General features: G+C 41.0%; 1 protein-coding gene across 8 annotated transcripts in view; it reads left to right on the top strand.

Moving 5' to 3' along the window:
- The first annotated feature begins 214 nt into the window (after window positions 1-214).
- The window catches only part of TXNDC16 (thioredoxin domain containing 16), an 87886-nt gene continuing 68822 nt past the window's right edge, over window positions 215-19278 (top strand). Inside the window, exons 1-9 of one of the 8 annotated variants that reach the window (XM_061158066.1) lie at window positions 225-488; window positions 598-673; window positions 1042-1185; window positions 2695-2816; window positions 5954-6075; window positions 7088-7385; window positions 8578-8660; window positions 14990-15063; window positions 15849-15923. In XM_061158066.1, coding sequence (XP_061014049.1) covers window positions 7226-7385; window positions 8578-8660; window positions 14990-15063; window positions 15849-15923 — 392 coding nt within the window. In that variant the 5' untranslated portion in view covers window positions 225-488; window positions 598-673; window positions 1042-1185; ... (1 more) ...; window positions 5954-6075; window positions 7088-7225. Of the gene's footprint in view, window positions 489-597; window positions 674-1041; window positions 1186-2694; window positions 2817-5953; window positions 6076-7087; window positions 7386-8577; window positions 8661-14989; window positions 15064-15848; window positions 15924-19278 lie in introns of all 8 variants that reach the window. The other 7 variants (XM_061158065.1, XM_061158070.1, XM_061158069.1 and 4 more) reach the window with 7 other exon arrangements.

The following is a 19278-nucleotide window of genomic DNA, read 5'->3' as shown; positions in this document are numbered from 1 at the left end:
CGCTTTCCCCGCTTGCTCCCTCCCGTTCTTTCCCCAGCCACGCTGCGGATTGGCCCGACTACTGCACGGCCTACTCGCGCTGGCGGGCGGGCTAGACGTCGCCTGTCACCGGGGTGGCTCTTGCCCGCCCCCTGCGCTTCCCATTGGCTGGAGAGGCCGCACGTAAGGCCCACGAGGACAGGGAGGAGCCTCGTGGGTTGTTTTTGGCCCAGCGGAACGACTCAGACGAGCGGTGCAGGCTGCTGCTGCGGAGGCGGGAGGACAGCGAACTCGCAGGTAGGGGGAGCGGTTCGCGGTTACTGGGCAGGCAGAGCACGGCCCCGCCTTCTGGCTCTCATCCTTCACGTGGAGAGAACTGTCGGTTCCCAGACCAGCTCCCAGCCGGCAAGTCTTGTCCTCAGGTCTCGGGTACGTAGGTGGCAGCGCGGGTCCTGGAGACGAGGGCTATGGTAACTGCAAGCAGGGATGCTTGCCGGCATTCGGACCTGGTGAGTCTCCCTCAGCAACGACCGCACCAACCCGGCTGTGGAGTTTGGCTTAAATAGGGCCTCACCTGGATGCTTCTCAGGGACGTTTTGTTTTCTTCTTTTTCCCTAGCGTGAGCGCCTATAAAACGTGGGCTCTTTGTGGAGAGAGGGCAAGGAATGAGGCGAAGGCTGAACGGAAGATCTAAGTAAGAGACCTTTCCCTCCCTCAGGACATGTTCCAGAAGAGAGTGGAAAGAGAATGGGATGGGTATGGAAGCCGTCTCTTAGTAGGGAGAAAGTGGGCATTTAAAACTTAGAATTTGGGAAGATGCTGTGAGCGTTAAGTTAGGCAAAACGAGAGAATCAGAATTTTAAATATTTGATGGATGTCTGGAGAGGAAAAGGGGAAGGGGAATAGTCTGTGCTTTTTGAATTCCAGATGTATTCGAATCTTCAAAGATCTGGACCTGTGTGTGGGTGGGTGGTTGTGCTCTATCTAGGGCTCAGAGTTGTTTGGTAACAAAATGAGCCAAGTAGTGCAAAACGATGAGAGAATCATTTGTGTTCCCCTTAGGATGGGTGGCGCATCGTTATTTAAGTATCCGTGTGAAAGCCACTGCTACATTTATTTCTGTAGCTAAGACTCAGCCTTTCCTAACTCACCATCCTAAGAAGCGTGTTGCTGCCCTCTTTCCTAGCTGAGAGATTCACAGCGAAGGTAAATGTCTCCAGACTGTGGGACAGTAGTTCAGCCAGGCAGCACATGCTGTTGTGTTTTGGGTTCTGTATAGGGTGTGCGGACAAACTGATGGATGTTGAGGTCTGGTACTGTTCTGTGAAGATCCGTCAGTTGGAACACTCAGCTGAGCAGGTTGTCCTGTGCAGCCAGCCTGCAGTAGGCAAACTTGGAGAAGTTCACAGGCCTAATCCAACATCAGTGCTCTGCAGAAGGATCTTGGTGGTTGTTTTATTTATTTATTTATTTTTTTTGCAGCTTAAGGCATTTGCCTCATAGATTCATAGAGAATGTGGTTAGGCCAGTACACTGATTTGAAAGGGTTCAGAGAGCTCCTCGCCCCAGTGAATTAACTGATTGCAGTTATGTGCTTAAGCACATCAGTTAAGCATGGATTCAGAGTTATGTGCTTTTAAACAGTTGCCAAATCGGGAAAGCCACTTATTTTCTGGCATGTTTTATTTTTGCATGTTTTATAGTCAGTGAATCAGGTCATGAATAGATTTTCTCCATGAAGGGGTTTTTCTTTTTTCCCAAAATTCTCTGCTCAAAGTGAGAGTAAACCACACATGGGCTTCCCAGGCGGCTCAGTGGTAAAGAGTCCGCCTGCCGATGCTATAGAAACAGGAGACGCAAGTTTGATTCCTGAGTCGGGAGATCCCCTTCTCCCCCTGGAGAAGAGAATGGCAACCCACTCCAGTATTCTTGCCTGGAGAATTCCTTGGATAGAGCAGCCTGGCAGGCTACAGTCCATGGCGTTGCAAAGAGTCGGACACAACTGAGCACGCACACACATGCTCATTTCACATCTTTACTTGTGAGATCTTTTTTTTTTTAATTTCAGAGTCATAGGAAATCTGGATAGTCACCTTTTTCTCCTTCCTTTTTGGGGGCATGTATATGGGGAGGTGTAGATAGAAGATTTGCCTCACTCCCTCAGGGAAACTCTTTAAGTGGAGAGGTGTTGACTCCTTTTATTGCCTCCTTTGGGTCATAAATGATAAACTGTGAGATTTATCATTTATGAGATCTAATCAGCATTTTATTGGAGGCTGGTTCAGTGAACAGGTTCTGTTTTCCAATAGCACTGTTAAACTTTAAGAAAGATAATTTTTGACAGGATATTCTTAGAGGAACTTTGCAAGTACTATAATGCCCCATTTGTTGCAGAATATGAAGTATGGCTTTTCCCAGAGAATGATGCCTGCAGATTTTGGTGTATTTTGTTTAATGTTTAGAGTTACCGATTTCCTCTTTCTCAAAAGCAGAAACCGTTAGTTTTATGTTTAATGATAAGGGGAATTTAGGCCTTTACAGAGGAAACTAACCAAGGGTCTTCTAGAAAAGCTTGTGCCTGGAAAACCTAAAATTTGAAATGTGTCCCTGATGCACAATGATTGAATATTGTTGTTTTGGGAGAGGAGATTAGCACAGTGGTCTTTCACACATTTGAAAGCAGAAGAATTGTTTGCCAAGTGTTGTTATTTATAGGACCCAGTTCCCAAATGAGATTGCTCCAACTGAAGAGGGCCACCAGCTGCTCCATCTGCACAGAAGGGCAAATCCTTGTCCACTCCTCTCACTAGCAGGAGGATCAGTGTTTTTCTCCTGAGGTACTTCCTCCTCCTTTCTCAGAATTCTGGTGCTGAGCAAAACAAACTTTTGTTGCTGTTAACATTTTATTTACAAGCTTTAGCCCTTTTTGTACTAAAACTTCATGCATCCATTCTTACAGTGTTTGTCATCCTCTATTTGTCCTTGGTTAAATGTCACACACTTTCCCCCAACTTTTAAATGACCTGTGCATGCATACTTGTTTAGAGTTTAGGGATGAAGCAGAAGTTATATCTTACATACTAACTCTGATTATTCAGCCAGGAGCATCGTATTGAAGAACTGAGGGCTCTTTCCAGGTGGAAAGGTTGAGTCTGCACTTTGTGGGGAGGTGTCTGTGTGTAGTATTGGCAAATATTTGCACATGAGTTCATTTTCTTTTCATATTGGCACTGGTTGTGGTAACAGTCAGTTGCATTTTAGAGTCATCTTCCCTTTTAAAATCTTCCTAAAGTGAAATTGGGTCAATTTCTTGTGAATTCTTTGAAATATGTTCCTTTAAAATCTAGGATATGTGTTTATGTTTAAGTCACTCTCTTCTTAGCTGTTACTAAAACAAATAGGGCTAGGTTGGGAAATAGTGTAATAACAACCCTAAATCTTTAGAAGTTTAAAGCAAGATGTTTATTTTATGTTAACACTGGTAGGCTGGGAGCCTTGTCCCATGTTGCCCTCTTCCTGAGACTTGGTTCAACAGTTTGAGTGTTTTCAATCATTGTGGCAGAGACAAAGTATATCATGACACATACACATTGACTTTTAAAAGCTTTTGGAAGTTACATATGATACTTTGCACATTTCATTGGCCAAATCAAGTCATGGCCATATGTAACTCAAGGAAGTGGGGAAGCAGAATTTTAACATGTGTAGAGACCTAGGAACATTTGGACACTCTCCCATTTTTGTGAGTAGATAGTCTCCTTCCTATATGTACTTCAAAGAATGCACCTGCCGATGCAGGAGACATGGGTTCAGTCCCTGGGTCAGGAAAATTCCCTGGAGAAGGAAGTGGCAACCTACTCCAGTCTTCTTTCCTGGGAAGTCCCATGGATAGAGGAGCCTGGCAGGCTACAGTCTATGGGGTCACAAAGAGTCAAGCACGACTTAGTGACTAAACACAACTATATTCTTCTTCCTGTATGTTCTTCATCCTTGGCTCTTCCCTGTAGAGATGACCCCTAACTTGCATTCAGTCACTGTGTCAAGCTCAAAGTCTGGGATCTCTGAGTATTGCTTAGTAGCCATGATCTCTGGACTTCATAAATTATCCATTTCCCTTACACTGTTGAATTCATAGAGTAGTTGTAGGGACATATAACTACAGTACATGTTCTTATGAATAATATTTGAAGAGGAGAAGCATGGAAGACATAAATCAGACACTGAACTGTAGCGATTTGGAACCTTGCTGGACGGATGTTGCTAGAGCTCAAAGTATAAGAAAAATGAAATAAAAAAGCATATCAAATGACTAGTTAACATTTGACTAGCCCACAAATTTACTTTGTGAAATTGCTATAAAAGCTGCTAAACATTTATAGTCAATTTCTGTGTTTTTCTCATTATTGTAGACCAGTGCTGCTGCTGCTAAGTCGCTTCAGTCGTGTCTGACTCTGTGACCCCATAAACGGCTGCACACCAGGCTCCCCTGTCCCCGGGATTCTCCAGGCAAGAACACTGGAGTGGGTTATCATTTCCTTCTCCAGTGCATGAAAGTGAAAAGTGAAAGTGAAGTTGCTTAGTCGTGTCTGACTCTTTGGACCCCATGGACTGCAGCCTACCGGGCTCCTCCGTCCATGGGATTTTCCAGGCAAGAGGACTGGAGTGGGGTTGCCATTGCCTTCTCCTGTAGACCAGTGACAAACAGTTAATATTCTAGCACATGCCCTTGAGCATAGTTCTTTATGGTCCTTGGCTTTGGCTTGCAAGTGTTCCTTCGATTTTTATCATCTTTGGCCACATCTGAGTTGGACTTTGGAGAATATGGCTTTTTTCCGCAGCTGAGCAGTTTTGTCAGTGTTTCCTGTACCCTGCAAAGGTGGGGTTAGGAATTGTTTTAAGATTGGAACAGCTAGTCTTTTAGATGGTGGTGCTTCTTTGAGTGCCTTTCTTTTATTTCCTTGTTAAACACAATCAACAGCAACCATCACATATGACTCATCTTGTCTTCCAGCCTCTTCTCTTAGGGCCATCAATAAGTTCTTTAGACACATGAACCTAGCTACATGCTCATAAATTCATTAGATACTTCTCACTTCCAAATTATTGTAGCAACAGTTACATCAAATGTTTTGTTATTTCTTAACACGAAACATTTGTTGAGGTCCTGTCTCTGTGTTTCCTTGAAGAGAAAGAGTTTCCTTGAGTAGTCTTAGAACAGTTTCCTGCTGCTTGGCCCCTGAGCCTATGTGTGGGGTTCTTGTTAAGGCAGCACCTCACTTGTAATTTGTATACCGGTGAAGATAAACTAGATTATGCTGCAGTAATCCACCCCCTGCCACACCAGTCTCAGTGGTTTAAGACAACAAAGGTTATTTCTTCCTATGTCATATATTCATTGCATACCACCTGGGGGTTCTTGGGCTGCACCCCATCTGAGACCTGTGCTAACAAACAGCCACCATCTGAGTATTTTCAGTGACTGTGACAGAAGAAGAGAAAGCCAGGCGTATTGTACAGTAGCTGTTAAACTGTTGGTGAGACAGCCTTCTGTGCTTATAGTGTTGACAGAGCAAGGTATATGGAGTTTCAGTTTATCAGCTCTGTTGTAAATTGGAGAACTAAATTGTTTCTCATTACCCCTGAAATGTTAAATTGAAGAGTAAATGGTCTTCATGACCACTGAAATGATAAATGTCTAATTTAGTATGATTTTTTTTCCCCTAAGTTTTTCATTCTTCCATCTCTTCATTCTTTACTGAAAAGTTCCACTTCTATCCTTATGAGTAATTCTTGCTACTTTTTTTTCCTGTCTCCTGTTTTGACATAGTGATCTTTTGCTTAAAAGATAAGGAATCTATTTGAAATTAAAATTGAAATTCTCACCTATACCTGTTGGTGTAGCTTTACTTTCTAAAAGTACGATGTTTAATAATATAAACCCTAATTTTCCCAAACTATCTTCTTTGAAATGTAGATAATATATATCAGCAGTAGAAAAGCTTCCTGAAAGAAGAAATTGTTCAAAAGAAATTTGAAAGTAGCGGAAGTATAAGCAGAGAGAACTGACAGTGGACACAGAGGACAGACAGCATGGGAGTAAGTACAGCATGAAAGAAGATGAGAAGATGGTGTATAGACTAAATCTGCATTCAGAAGATAGAACTGAATTAAAATATGAGTTGAAAGAGCTATTTGCGTTTCTAAACTGTTTAAATCCATCAAAAATTACTAAATGTATATTTGGAAGGAATGCTCTTACATAGTTTCAGTAGATATCCTCTAAGGTAGGTGGCCCCAACTTTTTTGGTGCCAGTTTTGTGGAAAACAGGTTTTCCATCTATGGGGGTGGGGGGCAGGAAGGGTGGTTTCAAGATGATTCAAATGTATTACATTTATTATGCATTTTATTTCTATTATTATTATATCAGCTCCACCTCAGATCATCAGGCATTAGATCCCAGAGATTGGGGACCCCTATGCTAGAGGATTTAAAGTAAAAAGAATGTAGACATATATTTTGGATCTCATTTTCATGTTAGTGGTTTTAATTGCTATTTGGGTATTAATTGTAAATCCACTCTAGGTAGAGAATGACTAAATGCCCTGTTTAAAAAAGGTGGGTTGAATAATGTTTGAGAATTAATTTTAGAATCCTTAGAAATGACGGCTTAACATACACCAGTAAGTGGGGCTTCCCTGATGGTTCAGTGGTAAAGAATCCACCTGCAATGCAGGAGATGCAGGAGACTCAGATTTGATCTCTGAAGTCAAGAAGATCCCCTGGAGGAGGAAACGGCACCCCACTCCAGTATTCTTGCCCGAAGAATCCCATGGAGAGAGGAGTCTAGTGGACTATACAGTTCAAAGGTTCACAAAGAGTCAGACACAGCTGAGCACACACACACACACCAGTAAATAGCTATTAAACACAATATACTTAGTATTATGTTTTCCAGATATCTTTGATATCTTTTGTATCAAAAATTAATAGTATTATCAAATCAGTGTCATTATATATCATCCCCTCTCACATTTGTACTAGAAGGAAATAGTAAAGTATTATCAAAATCAAACCTGAGACTAATTTCTTATATTATTCTTTTTACAGATTTTACTTCATTCATTCATTTAACAAATTCCTGGGGCACAACTTTGTCGAATACCTACCCCTGCCGGGTATTGTCTTGGGCAACAGAACACAGCAGTGAAGAAAACAGATTCTCCCATCCATATACAGCCACGGCTGATGATGTCTTCCAGTTTCAGTGTGTTTAGAGCTGGCATCTCTTTTGTCATGATGTGCATTTTTTATACATCAGCAGTAGACTCTCCAGAGCTGAGTCCTCAGAAATTCTTCAGTACATTGCAACCAGGAAAAGCCACCTTAGTTTATTTTTCTCAAGCTGGTAAGTATTTTTTATATTTTAATGTGATTTTTGTGATGTTTCTATTGTTGTTTAATCATTATGCTCAGGGAGAACTCACTGTCAGGATTAATAAAATGTGCTTTAAAGCTGCTACTATGATATGCCTACCTGGGTTTGAATCCTGACTTTGCTTCTTGACCTGTTTTGTGACTGGGGTCAAGTCATTTAATCTCTCCGTGTGTCTTTTTTGTCATCCATACTGAGGAAATAGTGTGTGCTTTATAAATTTGTTGTGATGATTAAGTGACTTAGCTCATGTCCCTAATCCACAGTAAATACTAGGTGAGAATTAGCTATGAGTAATATCATTTCATCGCCATTTCTAAAAGTAAACATTTTGATATTTTTAGCATGAAAATATTTTTAAAGTGTTTTAAAACTTTAGATATAGTAATACTAATGCTTAAGTTTAATACTCTGCTTTAACCATACTATTAATTATACTGAATTAATTAATACAACTATTGAACATAACTGATCATTGTCATGGTTCTATTAAAATTTCTCATGCCTTAAAAAATACTATTCTTGGAATTAGTAAGTGAAGTGAATTCACATATTTGTTGGCTCCCTTATAGGGCTTCTCTGGTGGCTTAGAAGGTAAAGAGTCTGCCTCCAATGCAGGAGACCTGGATTCGAACCTCAGGTCTGGAAGATTTCCTGGAGAAGGGAATGGCAACCCACTCCAGTATCCTTGCCTAGAGAATTCCATGGACAGAGGAGCCTGGGAGGCTACAGTCCATAGGGTCACAAAAAGTCAGGCACGACTGAGCGACTAATACTTTATTATAATTAGGATTTGAAAATGGTATGTTAAAATCATTTTGAAATTTTTGTACATGTATGTTGTGTATATAATATTAAACTTGGAAAAATAATGACAACTGTTCCATTTAAATTAAACATTTATTTATCTACTTTATGTTCATAAAGCTCTTAAGGTCACAAAATGAAAGTATTTCATGATAAAAATATTAGACATAAGAATAATGAGGCAACAGGAATTAGGGTACAAAAATATGTAATTTGGTTTGTTTAGTCACTTGTTGCATAGTAGTTGGGCAAACTAATATATTTCTTTTGCAGTTTGCAGCTTTGGGCTTTAATTTTAAAAATTCATTTTTCCTAAGGGGCAAGTCATAAAACATTCATAAAACATTTCTTATTTTAGAGTCTCCAAGAACTGCTATGTTTCTTGAAGAACTGAATGAGGCTGCTAAACCTCTCCAGGACTATGGAATTTCAGTAGCAAAGGTAAAAACATATTTTTATTAATAGATGATTAGTGGCAAACAGTTTACAGCTGTGTGACCTAAGACTGAGTGTCTAAAAATAATGTGTTGTTTCACATCTTTTTCAAACTGGAAAAATATTTTTTCTATCTTTTTTTCATAAGAATAAGCAGAAGTATAGATGGTTCCAAATTGTTATACAAATTAGTGGCAATACAGGGGAAAAAGCTATTTAAAATTCTTAGAGCTTTATTTTGTAAACCATTCTATTGAAGCTATAGTGTCATTTTTTCAGTCTTCTATATAGGCTTTTTTAATTTTGCCTGAGAAATATATCATAATAGATATTCATAACTATTAAAACATTTCTATTAGCACAAACTGAGGAACCAGAATTGAAGTTATTGAAGTGTGTGTTTTTGTTTTTTCTTTCATATTCTGTCTTTATAATTGCTTATGTTGTGGTTATCATATTTATTTTTAGAAAAACTTTAAGACAGCCTAATTTGAAATTACATATTTAATTTCTCAAAGTGTTCAAACTTGCTGTGGAGTATTATGGAAAATTTCTAGATGCATCATGGTTTAAATAGCTTCATGAACCTTTCATTTAGTTTAAACTTAGAATTTGTACCTCGGAAAGTGGAATGATTAATAACCCAGTGATTATTAAATTCTTTCAGATTAGTGTCTCACTGACTTTCTGTGTACATTTATTCTTTTCTAGTTCATTAACCTTCCTCCTTTGAGAGATGGCTCCTGTGTCTCTTGATCCCTGCAGCTTGAGTTCCCAGGGCAGGAAACATAGACAAGTTAACTGACTGTGACTTTTAAAGGGAAACTGTTCACTCTCACCAGAGAACACTTCTGACGCCAAATGTGTGTGTTTTCCACACCAAGCAGTTCTGACACCAACAGCCCAGAGTTAGTACAGACGTCTCAGGGGAGCGTACAGTCCTGTGAGACTGCCCTCACTTCAGATCCCAGTCACAGGGAGTGAGAAGATCCCCAGGTTTCCTACGACTTCTGGAGAACTTGGCTACAAACGGGGGTTCTCACAACCCCCTCCTCAGGGTCCATAATTGGCTACAGTGATTCATAGAACTCAGGGAAAGACTTTCCTTAACTGTTGCGGGCTTCTTATAAAGGATATCTTAGGAATGGCCAGGAGGAAATGCATGGGCAAGATCTGGACGAGTCTCAAGTGCAGGAGCTGGGAAGTGGGGCTGAAAGTCACCACTCTCTAATCTTGCCTTTTTCTGGCAACCAGCCCCCTTCCTGAAGCTATCTAGGGGCCCCAACTGCCAGTCATTTCATTTGGATACAGACAGACACTCTTATCACTACCAGAGATTCCAAGGCTTTTAGAAACTCTTACATTTGGGGTTAAAAGACCAAATATTAGAATAAGAGATACTCCTACCACTCCATCATTCAGGAAATTACCAGGTTTTAGGTGCTTCCCTAGTGGCTCAGTCAGTAAAGAATATGCCTACAATGCAGAAGACTGCTGCAATGCAGGAGACCTGGGTCAAGAACATCCCCTGGAGGAGGAAATGGTCGTCCACACCAGTATTTTTGCCTGGGAAATCCCATGGACAGAGGAGCCTGGTGGGATACAGTCCATGGGGTTGCAAGCATCAGACATGACTTAGCAACTAAACCACCATAACCACCACCAGAAGCTCTGTGTCAGGAACGAGGGGTAGAGGCCAAATGTATATTTCTTATTATGTCATAGTTATATTCCTTGGAGAAGGAAATGGCAACCCACTGCAGTATTCTTGCCAGAAAAATCCTGTGGACAGAGGAGCCTGATGGTCTGTAGTCCAAGATCACGAAGAATTGGACATGACTAAGCATGCGTGTATATACCTTAAAAAAAAATCTTTTTTTAAAATGTCAGTTCTCTTTGTATAGAGGTCTCAGGATCTCCATTAACTGTGAACCAGTTTATGCTCTAGAATGATAATGGTGCTCAAGCTTTGAATAAAAATTGAGATTTAGAAACAAAATACTAGGTTGGGTTGGTATGACACTTGAAAGGGATAATCATACTGTTTATCTAGCAGTCAGTAAACTAATGACTAGTAACTATGTGTCTGCTAACTGGAGTAGAAAATGAAGGTTCATGCCTATAGATCACCTTTATGAACTAACAGTTCATAAACCTTTTACAGTTGAGGACTCTAAGTTATGTGGAAAGGAAACTATGGTGAAAGAGATAGACCTGTCTTGAAAGAGACACACCTAGACCTTGAGTACCTAGCTCAGTCCCTGGTACATAGTAGATACTCAGTACTGTTTATGAGATTCAAACAAGCTTACATATTATTTAGTCTCTTATTGGATTATAGACTTAAAAAATATTCACAACCTAAAAGTTGAGAGTTATGTTTTCTTAGGACGGAATTTTTGGGACTTAAAACCCAGGAGCCAGCACCTCAAGTAACCCTGAGAGAATAGCTCTGAGGAGGTGACAGGATCAATCAGATTATGTAGAAGTTTTCCAAAAAAGGGCACTAGTCCGAATGTCAAACTGATTGCTGTTAATTAAAGGAAAGCCAGATATCTCAAGTTAAGGAATTTAGCACTTTTCTGTGTATAGGAATATGCAAGGGTCTAGGCTCACTAAAATCATTCTTTTGATATATGTACCTCTGTTATCTGGTACCAGTATCCTATATTTTCACATCCTGAGTTTTCTCAGGGCTGACCTTCGGTGGTGGCTGCAATCGCTGATGACCATGACATCCTTTGTTTACTGATATGGCAGGAAATACTCCATTTCTCAAGATAGAAAAATGACTAAGATCCCAGACTTTTTCTTTGGAGAGTAGATATCCAAAACGCATTCACAGACCCCCCCTTTTTTTTTGGTTACACTGCATACCTTTGGGAATCTTAGCTCCCTGACCAAGGATTGAATCTGGGCCCTTGGCAATGAAAGCTTGGAGTCCCAACCACTGTACTGCCAGAGAATTCCTGCAGACCATGTTAATAACTGGCAGAACCTGGTCATATAAGAGGTACAAATATAATGCTATAGAGGTTTAAAAGAAAGAAATCTTACATGATTATCGAAGTGGACGTCATATTATGGTATTGGGAAAGACTTCACAAAAAGTAGCATTTTGAGATTGTCTTCAGAAGTTAAGATTTCTTTAGGCAGATGTAGATGAAGAAAACACTAAATTATAAATGGACTAAATGTTCCAGTTAAGGAAACGATTGTCAGGCTGGGAACAATAACCAAACCCAATTGTAAGATATTTAGAAATGCATCTTTAAGGCTTTAGAAACTCTCAAAGTAAATGAAGTAAAAATACTATATCATGCAAATAATAAGCAAAAGAAAGCTGGTGTGACTATAGTACTTTATCAATGTAGATTTAAAAACAAAAAAACCTTTGGGTCATCTTTTTTTCTGTCATAACCAATCCATTAATAAGTCCTTCAGGTTCTACTTCCCTGGTAGCTCAACTGGTAAAGAATCTGCCTGTAATGCAGGAGACCCCAGTTTCAATTCCTGAGTCAGGAAGATCCGCTGGAGAGGGGATAGGCTACCCACTCCAGTATTCTTGGGCTTCCCTGGTGGCTTCTCTGGTAAAGAATCTGCCTACAATGTGAGAGACCTGGGTTCGATCCCTGGGTTGGGAAGATCCCCTGGAGAAGGGAAAGGCTGCCCACTTCAGTATTCTGGGCTGGAGAATTCCATGGACTGTACAGTTCATAGGGTTGCAAAGAGTCGGACACGACTGAGTGACTTTCACTTTCACTCAGGTTCTACTATTAAAACCATGCATATTTGACCACTTCTGGTTCTTCATTTCCAGTATCTTGTCCAAACTTCCTCACTTCTCCTCTGGGAAACCACAACAGCTGCCTGTTTGGTCTTTCTTCTTTCACTTTTGTCTCACCAAACCCTTTTCCACATGTAAGCAAATGTATCAGATCTCAGAAAGGCTTCCCATTACAGTTATGTTAAAATCAAAACTCCTCTTTGGATACTGACTTCCTCTTATCTCACTTTCTGTTCCTCCACCTTCCTCAGTTTGTTCCTGACACTTGCTAGTTGTCTTTTTGTTACTTGAACCTGCTAGATGTGTATTTCCATAAGGCCTTTGCAGGTATTTCCCCTTCATCTCTTTCACATACTTATATATTTGCATGCATCACTCCGTTACTTCAGTTCTTTGTTCACATGTTACCTCCTCAGAGAAGCCTTCTTTGATGACTTACCTAAAACGTTCTGTCATACACTATCCCTGTAGTAAGTTTTTTTCCCCTCATAGTACTTAATATTACATATTATTTAGTTTTTAAATGGTCTGTCTCTGCTTTTAGAATATAAGTTCTAAAGAGAAAGATTTTAATTTGGAACATAACTGTGCTGCCAATGAAGAGAATAGTGACTAGCATATGATAGGTGTTCAAACGTGTTTTGAGTGAATGAAGGGACAAATCTGTTATCATAATATCAACCATCCTCTATGCTCTGACTTAAAAAAATTTTTTTTAATTACAGTAAAATTCATGGCTTTTGGTTATGACTATACTCTGACTTTTAATTCTGGTTCTCTATTCCTCATATCTTTTCTGGGTATCAGTTCTCCTTTAGTAGCTGTTTAAAAAATAAAAATGTGGCTTTTCCACTTGTTAGTGTACTTCCTCGAACTCCATTAAAGTTAACCTGAAAACAAAAACCAAAAACAAGAAAAACCCATTCAAAAAGAAAACAAAATGCAAATTTAACAAAATCCAAAACAAAATACTAACTGTTCTTCCAACCTTGATTTTGGTAAGTTATGTTGCTGGCAGCCCACTTGCCCTGTCTGACAACCTCTTCATTCTCTCTCTTTCCTTCCCCTCTATGTCCCAGGCTGCATGTTATATGCTCAGTCATCTTAGTTTTACTTTCTGTGCTTGTGAAAAGTCTCTTGAATCTCTTCCGACCTTTTCTGCTTTACCTCAGGCCCCCGTCATCCTTGACCTGTGAAAGTGAAAGTGTTAGTCGCTCAATGGTGTCCCACTCCTTGCAACCCTATGGACTGTAGCCCTCCAGGCTCCTCTGTCCATGGGATTCTCCAGACATGAATACTGGAGTGGGTTGCCATGCCCTCCTCTAGGGGATCTTCCTGCCCCAGGGATCCAACCCAGTCTCCCACATTGCAGATGGATTCTTTACAGTTTGAGCTACAGGGAAGCCCTTCATGACCTGTGGTGGTGGTGGTGGTGGTGTCGCTAAGTCGTATCCGACTCTTGCAACCCCATGGGCTGTGGCCTGCCAGGCTCCTCTGTCTGTGGGATTCTCCAGGCAAGAATATTGGAGTGGGTTGCCATTTCTTTCTCCAGAGGATCTTCCTGACCTAGGAATCGAACCCAGGTCTCCAGCATTGCAGGCAGATTCTTTACCGACAGAGCTATGAGGGGAGCTTTGACCTGGACTGGTGTGGTAATTCTGTCCGCTGGCTTCCTTGCCTTTGTGCTCTTGTGCCTTCCATTTCATCTGCATGTTGCTGCCAGGATCGTCCTTGTGTTTTTCACATAGAGTCATCATTGTAAGCTATCAAGAGTGTTGTGGCTACTCTAAAATCATCAGGGACTCAGACTCATTCTTCCTGTTTCACCATCCTTAGCAAGGGTCTCTCTTTAAGGATGCCTTATGGTCCATGATGACTGCTGCTGCCTACCCATCTTGTTAGGTTTTTTTCCTTTGTCAGCAAGGAGTGGGAGGACCATGAGTACCAGACAACCCCCTTTTAAGACCCTTCTAGGAATTCCAAACCTGTGACTTCTTCTAACATTATCTAGCGATCCTTAGCTGTTGGGGGAGTCTGGAAAAGTCTTTTAATGGGGGTACTTGCTATTAGTGACATTCTGTTAGTGAAGCAAAAAGAGTGGGATGGATTTGGGTTGGGGAACCAGCAGTATCTGTTATACCTGTGTTCCAGCTACTGAGATGCTCCGTGGTTCCAACTTAACATTCACTTCTCTGTTTCCTGGCTTTTGCCCATGATTTTTTTGTCTTGCCTTTATTGTTTCCTTCCCTTTCTACTTCATTACTTCCTACTTCCTTCATAAGATTGAACTGAATTAGGTATGATTAAATATAACTTTTGGTATAGAAACCTTTTTCCGGGTTCCTTTCTCTGGGTTACCTCCAGCACTTGAATAAGTGAGCAGTTATTGCATACAAATTGGAAAAAAAATAAAATTGAAAAAAAAGTAAAAAAAAAAAAAAGTGATCTGGAGATACACTGCAGTGTTTAATTTTCCTTTGTGTTTCCCTAACCAAGAAACTCTGCCATTTGCTCTATACTCTTAAGTGTTAAATATAATCTTTTAAAGGTTAATTGTGTCACAGAAGAAACATCCAGATACTGTGGAAGTGAAAAGGATCTGATGAAAGCATATTTATTCAGGTAAACTAGTTTTTTTTTCTCACTGGGATGGGTAAATTTAAAGCTATACCTTGATAATATTCAAGTATACAAAATGTCACAAAGCCAGAAGGAAGCTCTGTGTAGTGGGGATCATATGAAGCTTAGCAAAAAGTCTAAGTAATAGATTTGTTACCTCCACTTTGGCTTCCTAATCTATAGATTAAGGAGAATGATACTTAAGTATCAGGGTTGTTTTGGATATTATATGAGAATCTTATGTAAGCTTTGACTGCAAATGCCTGGTAATAAGCACTTAGTATATTTAATGTTCTAAGTAGATATGTCAGGTCAGGTGTGAAATAAATGTCTTACTACTTTATTTTTGAGGGATCTACAGATTTCCAGGTTATAGATTTCTCCATCCTGGGGTCTGCTAATCTGAGTCAGCAAGCTCTTGGGATTTGGCCTAGAAGTGGGGAGAGGTCCTTTCTCCTCCGGGGTCTGCTGCTGAGGACCCTTCTTTGTCTCTTCGCTTGCCTCCTTCCCAGCCCATGTGGGGCATCTGTGTATGCTGTGAGACTGGGAGGCTGGGAGGAAGCCTTGCTGGGACTCAGGTTTTTTCCCAGTCTTTTTGCCAACCACAGAGCCTAGGCTTTTCAAAGTCAGCCTGTCTATGAGGTGTGTTTAGTAAGTATTTGAGTGTGTGTTATGAGAGTGCCCTGGTATGCGCATCGGACAGTGGATAAGACAAAGAACTTCTAGTCAGTGTGTTAGAGCCACAAGTGAATTGAATGCTAAGGAAATCTTTCTGTAATGCTTTACAGGGGCAACATAGCGCTGAGAGAATTCCCAACGGATACCTTGTTTGACGTGGATGCTATCGTTGCTCATGTTCTCTTGTAAGTTCAGGGAGCACTTGTTCACTTATTTGTTATTTATCTATTGATTTCATTTTAGACAATCGCAATCCATCGTAATACTTTAGGGCATTAACGTTATATTTGTAAGCATCAGTTTTATACATATTGCTTATCTGTTTTCCACATAGTGAAGTGAAAGTTGCTCAGTCTTGTCTGACTCTTTGCGACCTCATATACAGTCCATGGACCTCATATACAGTCCATGGAATTCTCCAGGCTAGGATACTGGAGTGGGTAGCCTTTCCCTTCTCCAGGGGATCTTCCCAACCCAGTAATCGAATTCACTTCTCCTGTGTCTCCTGCACTGCAAGCAGATTCTTTACCCGCTGAGCCATCAGGGAAGCCCCGGGTGAAAGTTAAGTTACAGGACATTCTCAACTTCAAAGGTGAAAAGTTGTGGTTATCACATGTTCCAATACTAATATTAGTGAATAGTCTTTAGAAATCTCTGCTAACCATGAACCTTGAGGCCTGTGGCCTGAAGAGCCAGTTGTAAGTAATAAGAGATGGTCTTTTGAAGAAGGAATTCCAAACAGCTCCTCGGCTGTCCTGAGATAAAGAAGGGATGGCTATCTTGATAGTGGGGGTGATAAAAAGTTTAGCAAAAAATTCAAGTCATAGATATGTTAGTTCTCAAGAAGCTTACTCATTTATGCTCTTTTTACAGTGGACACCCAATGACTATCTTTGACCCAGAAATAAGGGTGAAGAATCAGAGAAGGTTCTTTAAGGGATTGGGGAGGGAATACTAAGGTTGTCTTTGACAAGTTTGACAGCAGATTCTGGAGCAGCAGGTTCACGCTAGCTCCATGACAAAGGTGGTTTTGAAACAGTTGGGCAGTAGATGTGGAGAGGCTGCCCGAGCAGGGGGCCCTGTTACCTGAACTGGCGCCTGTGGGGCTTGTGTCATTCAATCCTGCTGTGGTGTCCTATTCCTTTGCTGTACAAAGGCTGATTTATGGAACACTAATACCACAAATAGACTATTCCCCAGGGTCCTGCTATGTGCCAGATACTTATAAGGCATTGGAGATGCCAAACAGAATAAGATACAGTTCTGTCTTCTAAGAATTTAGCATTTTGTTACAAAGACAGATATATAAACAGAACGTATTATATAGTAAGGGAAATGGAGCTTCATAAGGGCTTAAACGTCAACAGGGTAGAGAATATTTTCTTGGGTCTAGAATGAGGGTGGATATTTGGGAAGAAGCCTTCCTGAAGGAAGGTAGCATTTGGGGTGGGTCTTAAAGGATAAACAGGGGTTTGCTCAGTGAAGAAATGAAAGGTGGAAGAAGCAGAGGGAACTATGAGCCCAGGCAGGGAGGTCAAGATAGTCTGGAGAGGGTGGTTTTACTGGCGTTTCAAATGCATGGAAAGCAGGAGGTGAGAGCAGAAAAGCTGGCATGGAGTCAACGGAGGGGATCTTTGTTTACCACGTGAAGGAGTTGAGGCTTTGGGGTAGCCAGTGACGGGTGAGGATGCCAGCCCTGGGCCACAGTCCTTGGTTCTTCCAGGCTCAGTCACAGGCAGCCGCAGGCTTTGTCCAGCAGGCCTCGTAGAGGGAAGGTGCCCACTCACATCAGAGTGGGAGCCAGCTCTTTGGGGCCCCTTGGAATGAGATGACTCCTGCACCCCATGGTCTGGCCTGGAGCTGTTCAGTGGTTGGGGAAGGGAATGGAGCTTATGGAGTTGGTGTCTCTCCTCCCCTTTTGCCTCTTGCACTGCTGCAGTGAGTTTGACTCTTTGTCCTAACTGACCTGATTGTTCAGCAGAAGGTGGTAGGCCGTAAGAGATGTGATCAGATTAGCACTTAAGAGCTCTTTCTGGTGGGTGAGAGACAAGTCCGTGGGATCCACACACATGTAGACACCATTGTGTGGCCACTGTAGAATCTGGGAAGAATAAAGATAGCAAAGAGGAGGTTTCTTTTTAACGGTGAGGAGGTGAAATTTTCAAGAAATACTTGTTTGGTTGTGTTGGGTCTTTGTTGTGGCACAAGGGGTCTTTGTTGCATCCCATGGGATCTTTTGTTGGGGTGCACAGACTTTCTAGCTGTGGAACAGAGGCTCCAGAGTGAGCGGGCTCAGTAATTGAGGCGCATGGGCTTAGTTGCCCGGCAGCCTATGGGACTCAGTTCCCCAATCAGGGATTGAATCCGTGTCCCCTGCATTGCGAGGCCAATTCTTAACCACCAGGCCACCAGGAAAGCCCTCTGCTGCTGCTGCTGCTAAGTCACTTCAGTCGTGTCCGACTCTGTGCGACCCCATAGATGGCAGCCCACCAGGCTCCTCCATCCATGGGATTTTCCAGGCAAGAGGACTGGAGTGGGTTGCCATTGCCTTCTCAGGAAAGCCCTCTAAGAGGTGAAATTAACTGAGTTTGGTAGCGATTAATTTGAATAATCCCTGATCTCTTCTTTTCCTTCCTTTCCTCCTCACTCTACCCCAAATCTGATCTGAGCACCATCTGAGATAGGCAAAGGAAGAAGGGCAAGTTTACAGGAAAAAATGAATCTAGTTTAATAAGTCAGATGCTCATCTTATCTGAGTCTCAAGTAGGCAGTTGTAGGAATTTGCATTCCTGAGGAGTGTTGTCAACATGTAGGTCATCTAGGGAGCATTCTAGGACAGTACAAACATATAGAGGAAGAAGAAACTGGGCAGAAAAATATCAAGAGAGTAGAATTCCAAAGAGGCAATGTCCTCGTTTTTGTTTAAAATATAAGAAAAATGACTTGTGGAATACAGTATTTTACAAAAATTTTCAGTAACAATATTTAGAATCTTGAAGAACTGTGCTAAATAAATAGTATGCCATATCAGAGCTGTACTTTTTTTTCCTCCACGAGGAAGGAGAATGCCTCCTAAGCCATCATCCTACTTCTTTGTGCTAAAAGCATCAGTGTGAAATACCCGGTTCCTGGCAAGCAGTTCCTCTCTTGTACTCTTTTCAGTTGCATACTGTTCATAGAAATGAAACTGAACTTGTTGCTGGATATTTTTTTGCCCATTTTTCTATCACATTTTAAACTTTCATTCTTATTAATTTCAGAGTACTTTCTGTATATAAAGGAGATGGAAACTGTACATTTTCCTGTTTGTCATTTATCTTTTGAATTTCCCTATTTTTTTTTTTTTAAATATTATCAGTTCAAATTTATCTTTTCTCTTTTGACTTCTGGATTTTAAGTTGTACCAAGGTCTCCCTTTTGCTTTTGTTACAAAGGAATTCGCTTAAAAACCTAACATTATTTTTTAGAGCAGTTTTAGGATTACAGAAGATTGAACAGACAGTACAGAGAATTCCTCATTTCTCCTCTGTACTGTTTGCT

This window comes from Dama dama, chromosome 12, assembly GCF_033118175.1.
Source record: "Dama dama isolate Ldn47 chromosome 12, ASM3311817v1, whole genome shotgun sequence".
Taxonomy (NCBI): Eukaryota; Metazoa; Chordata; class Mammalia; order Artiodactyla; family Cervidae; genus Dama; species Dama dama.
This window is presented reverse-complemented; position numbering and strand designations above follow the sequence as displayed.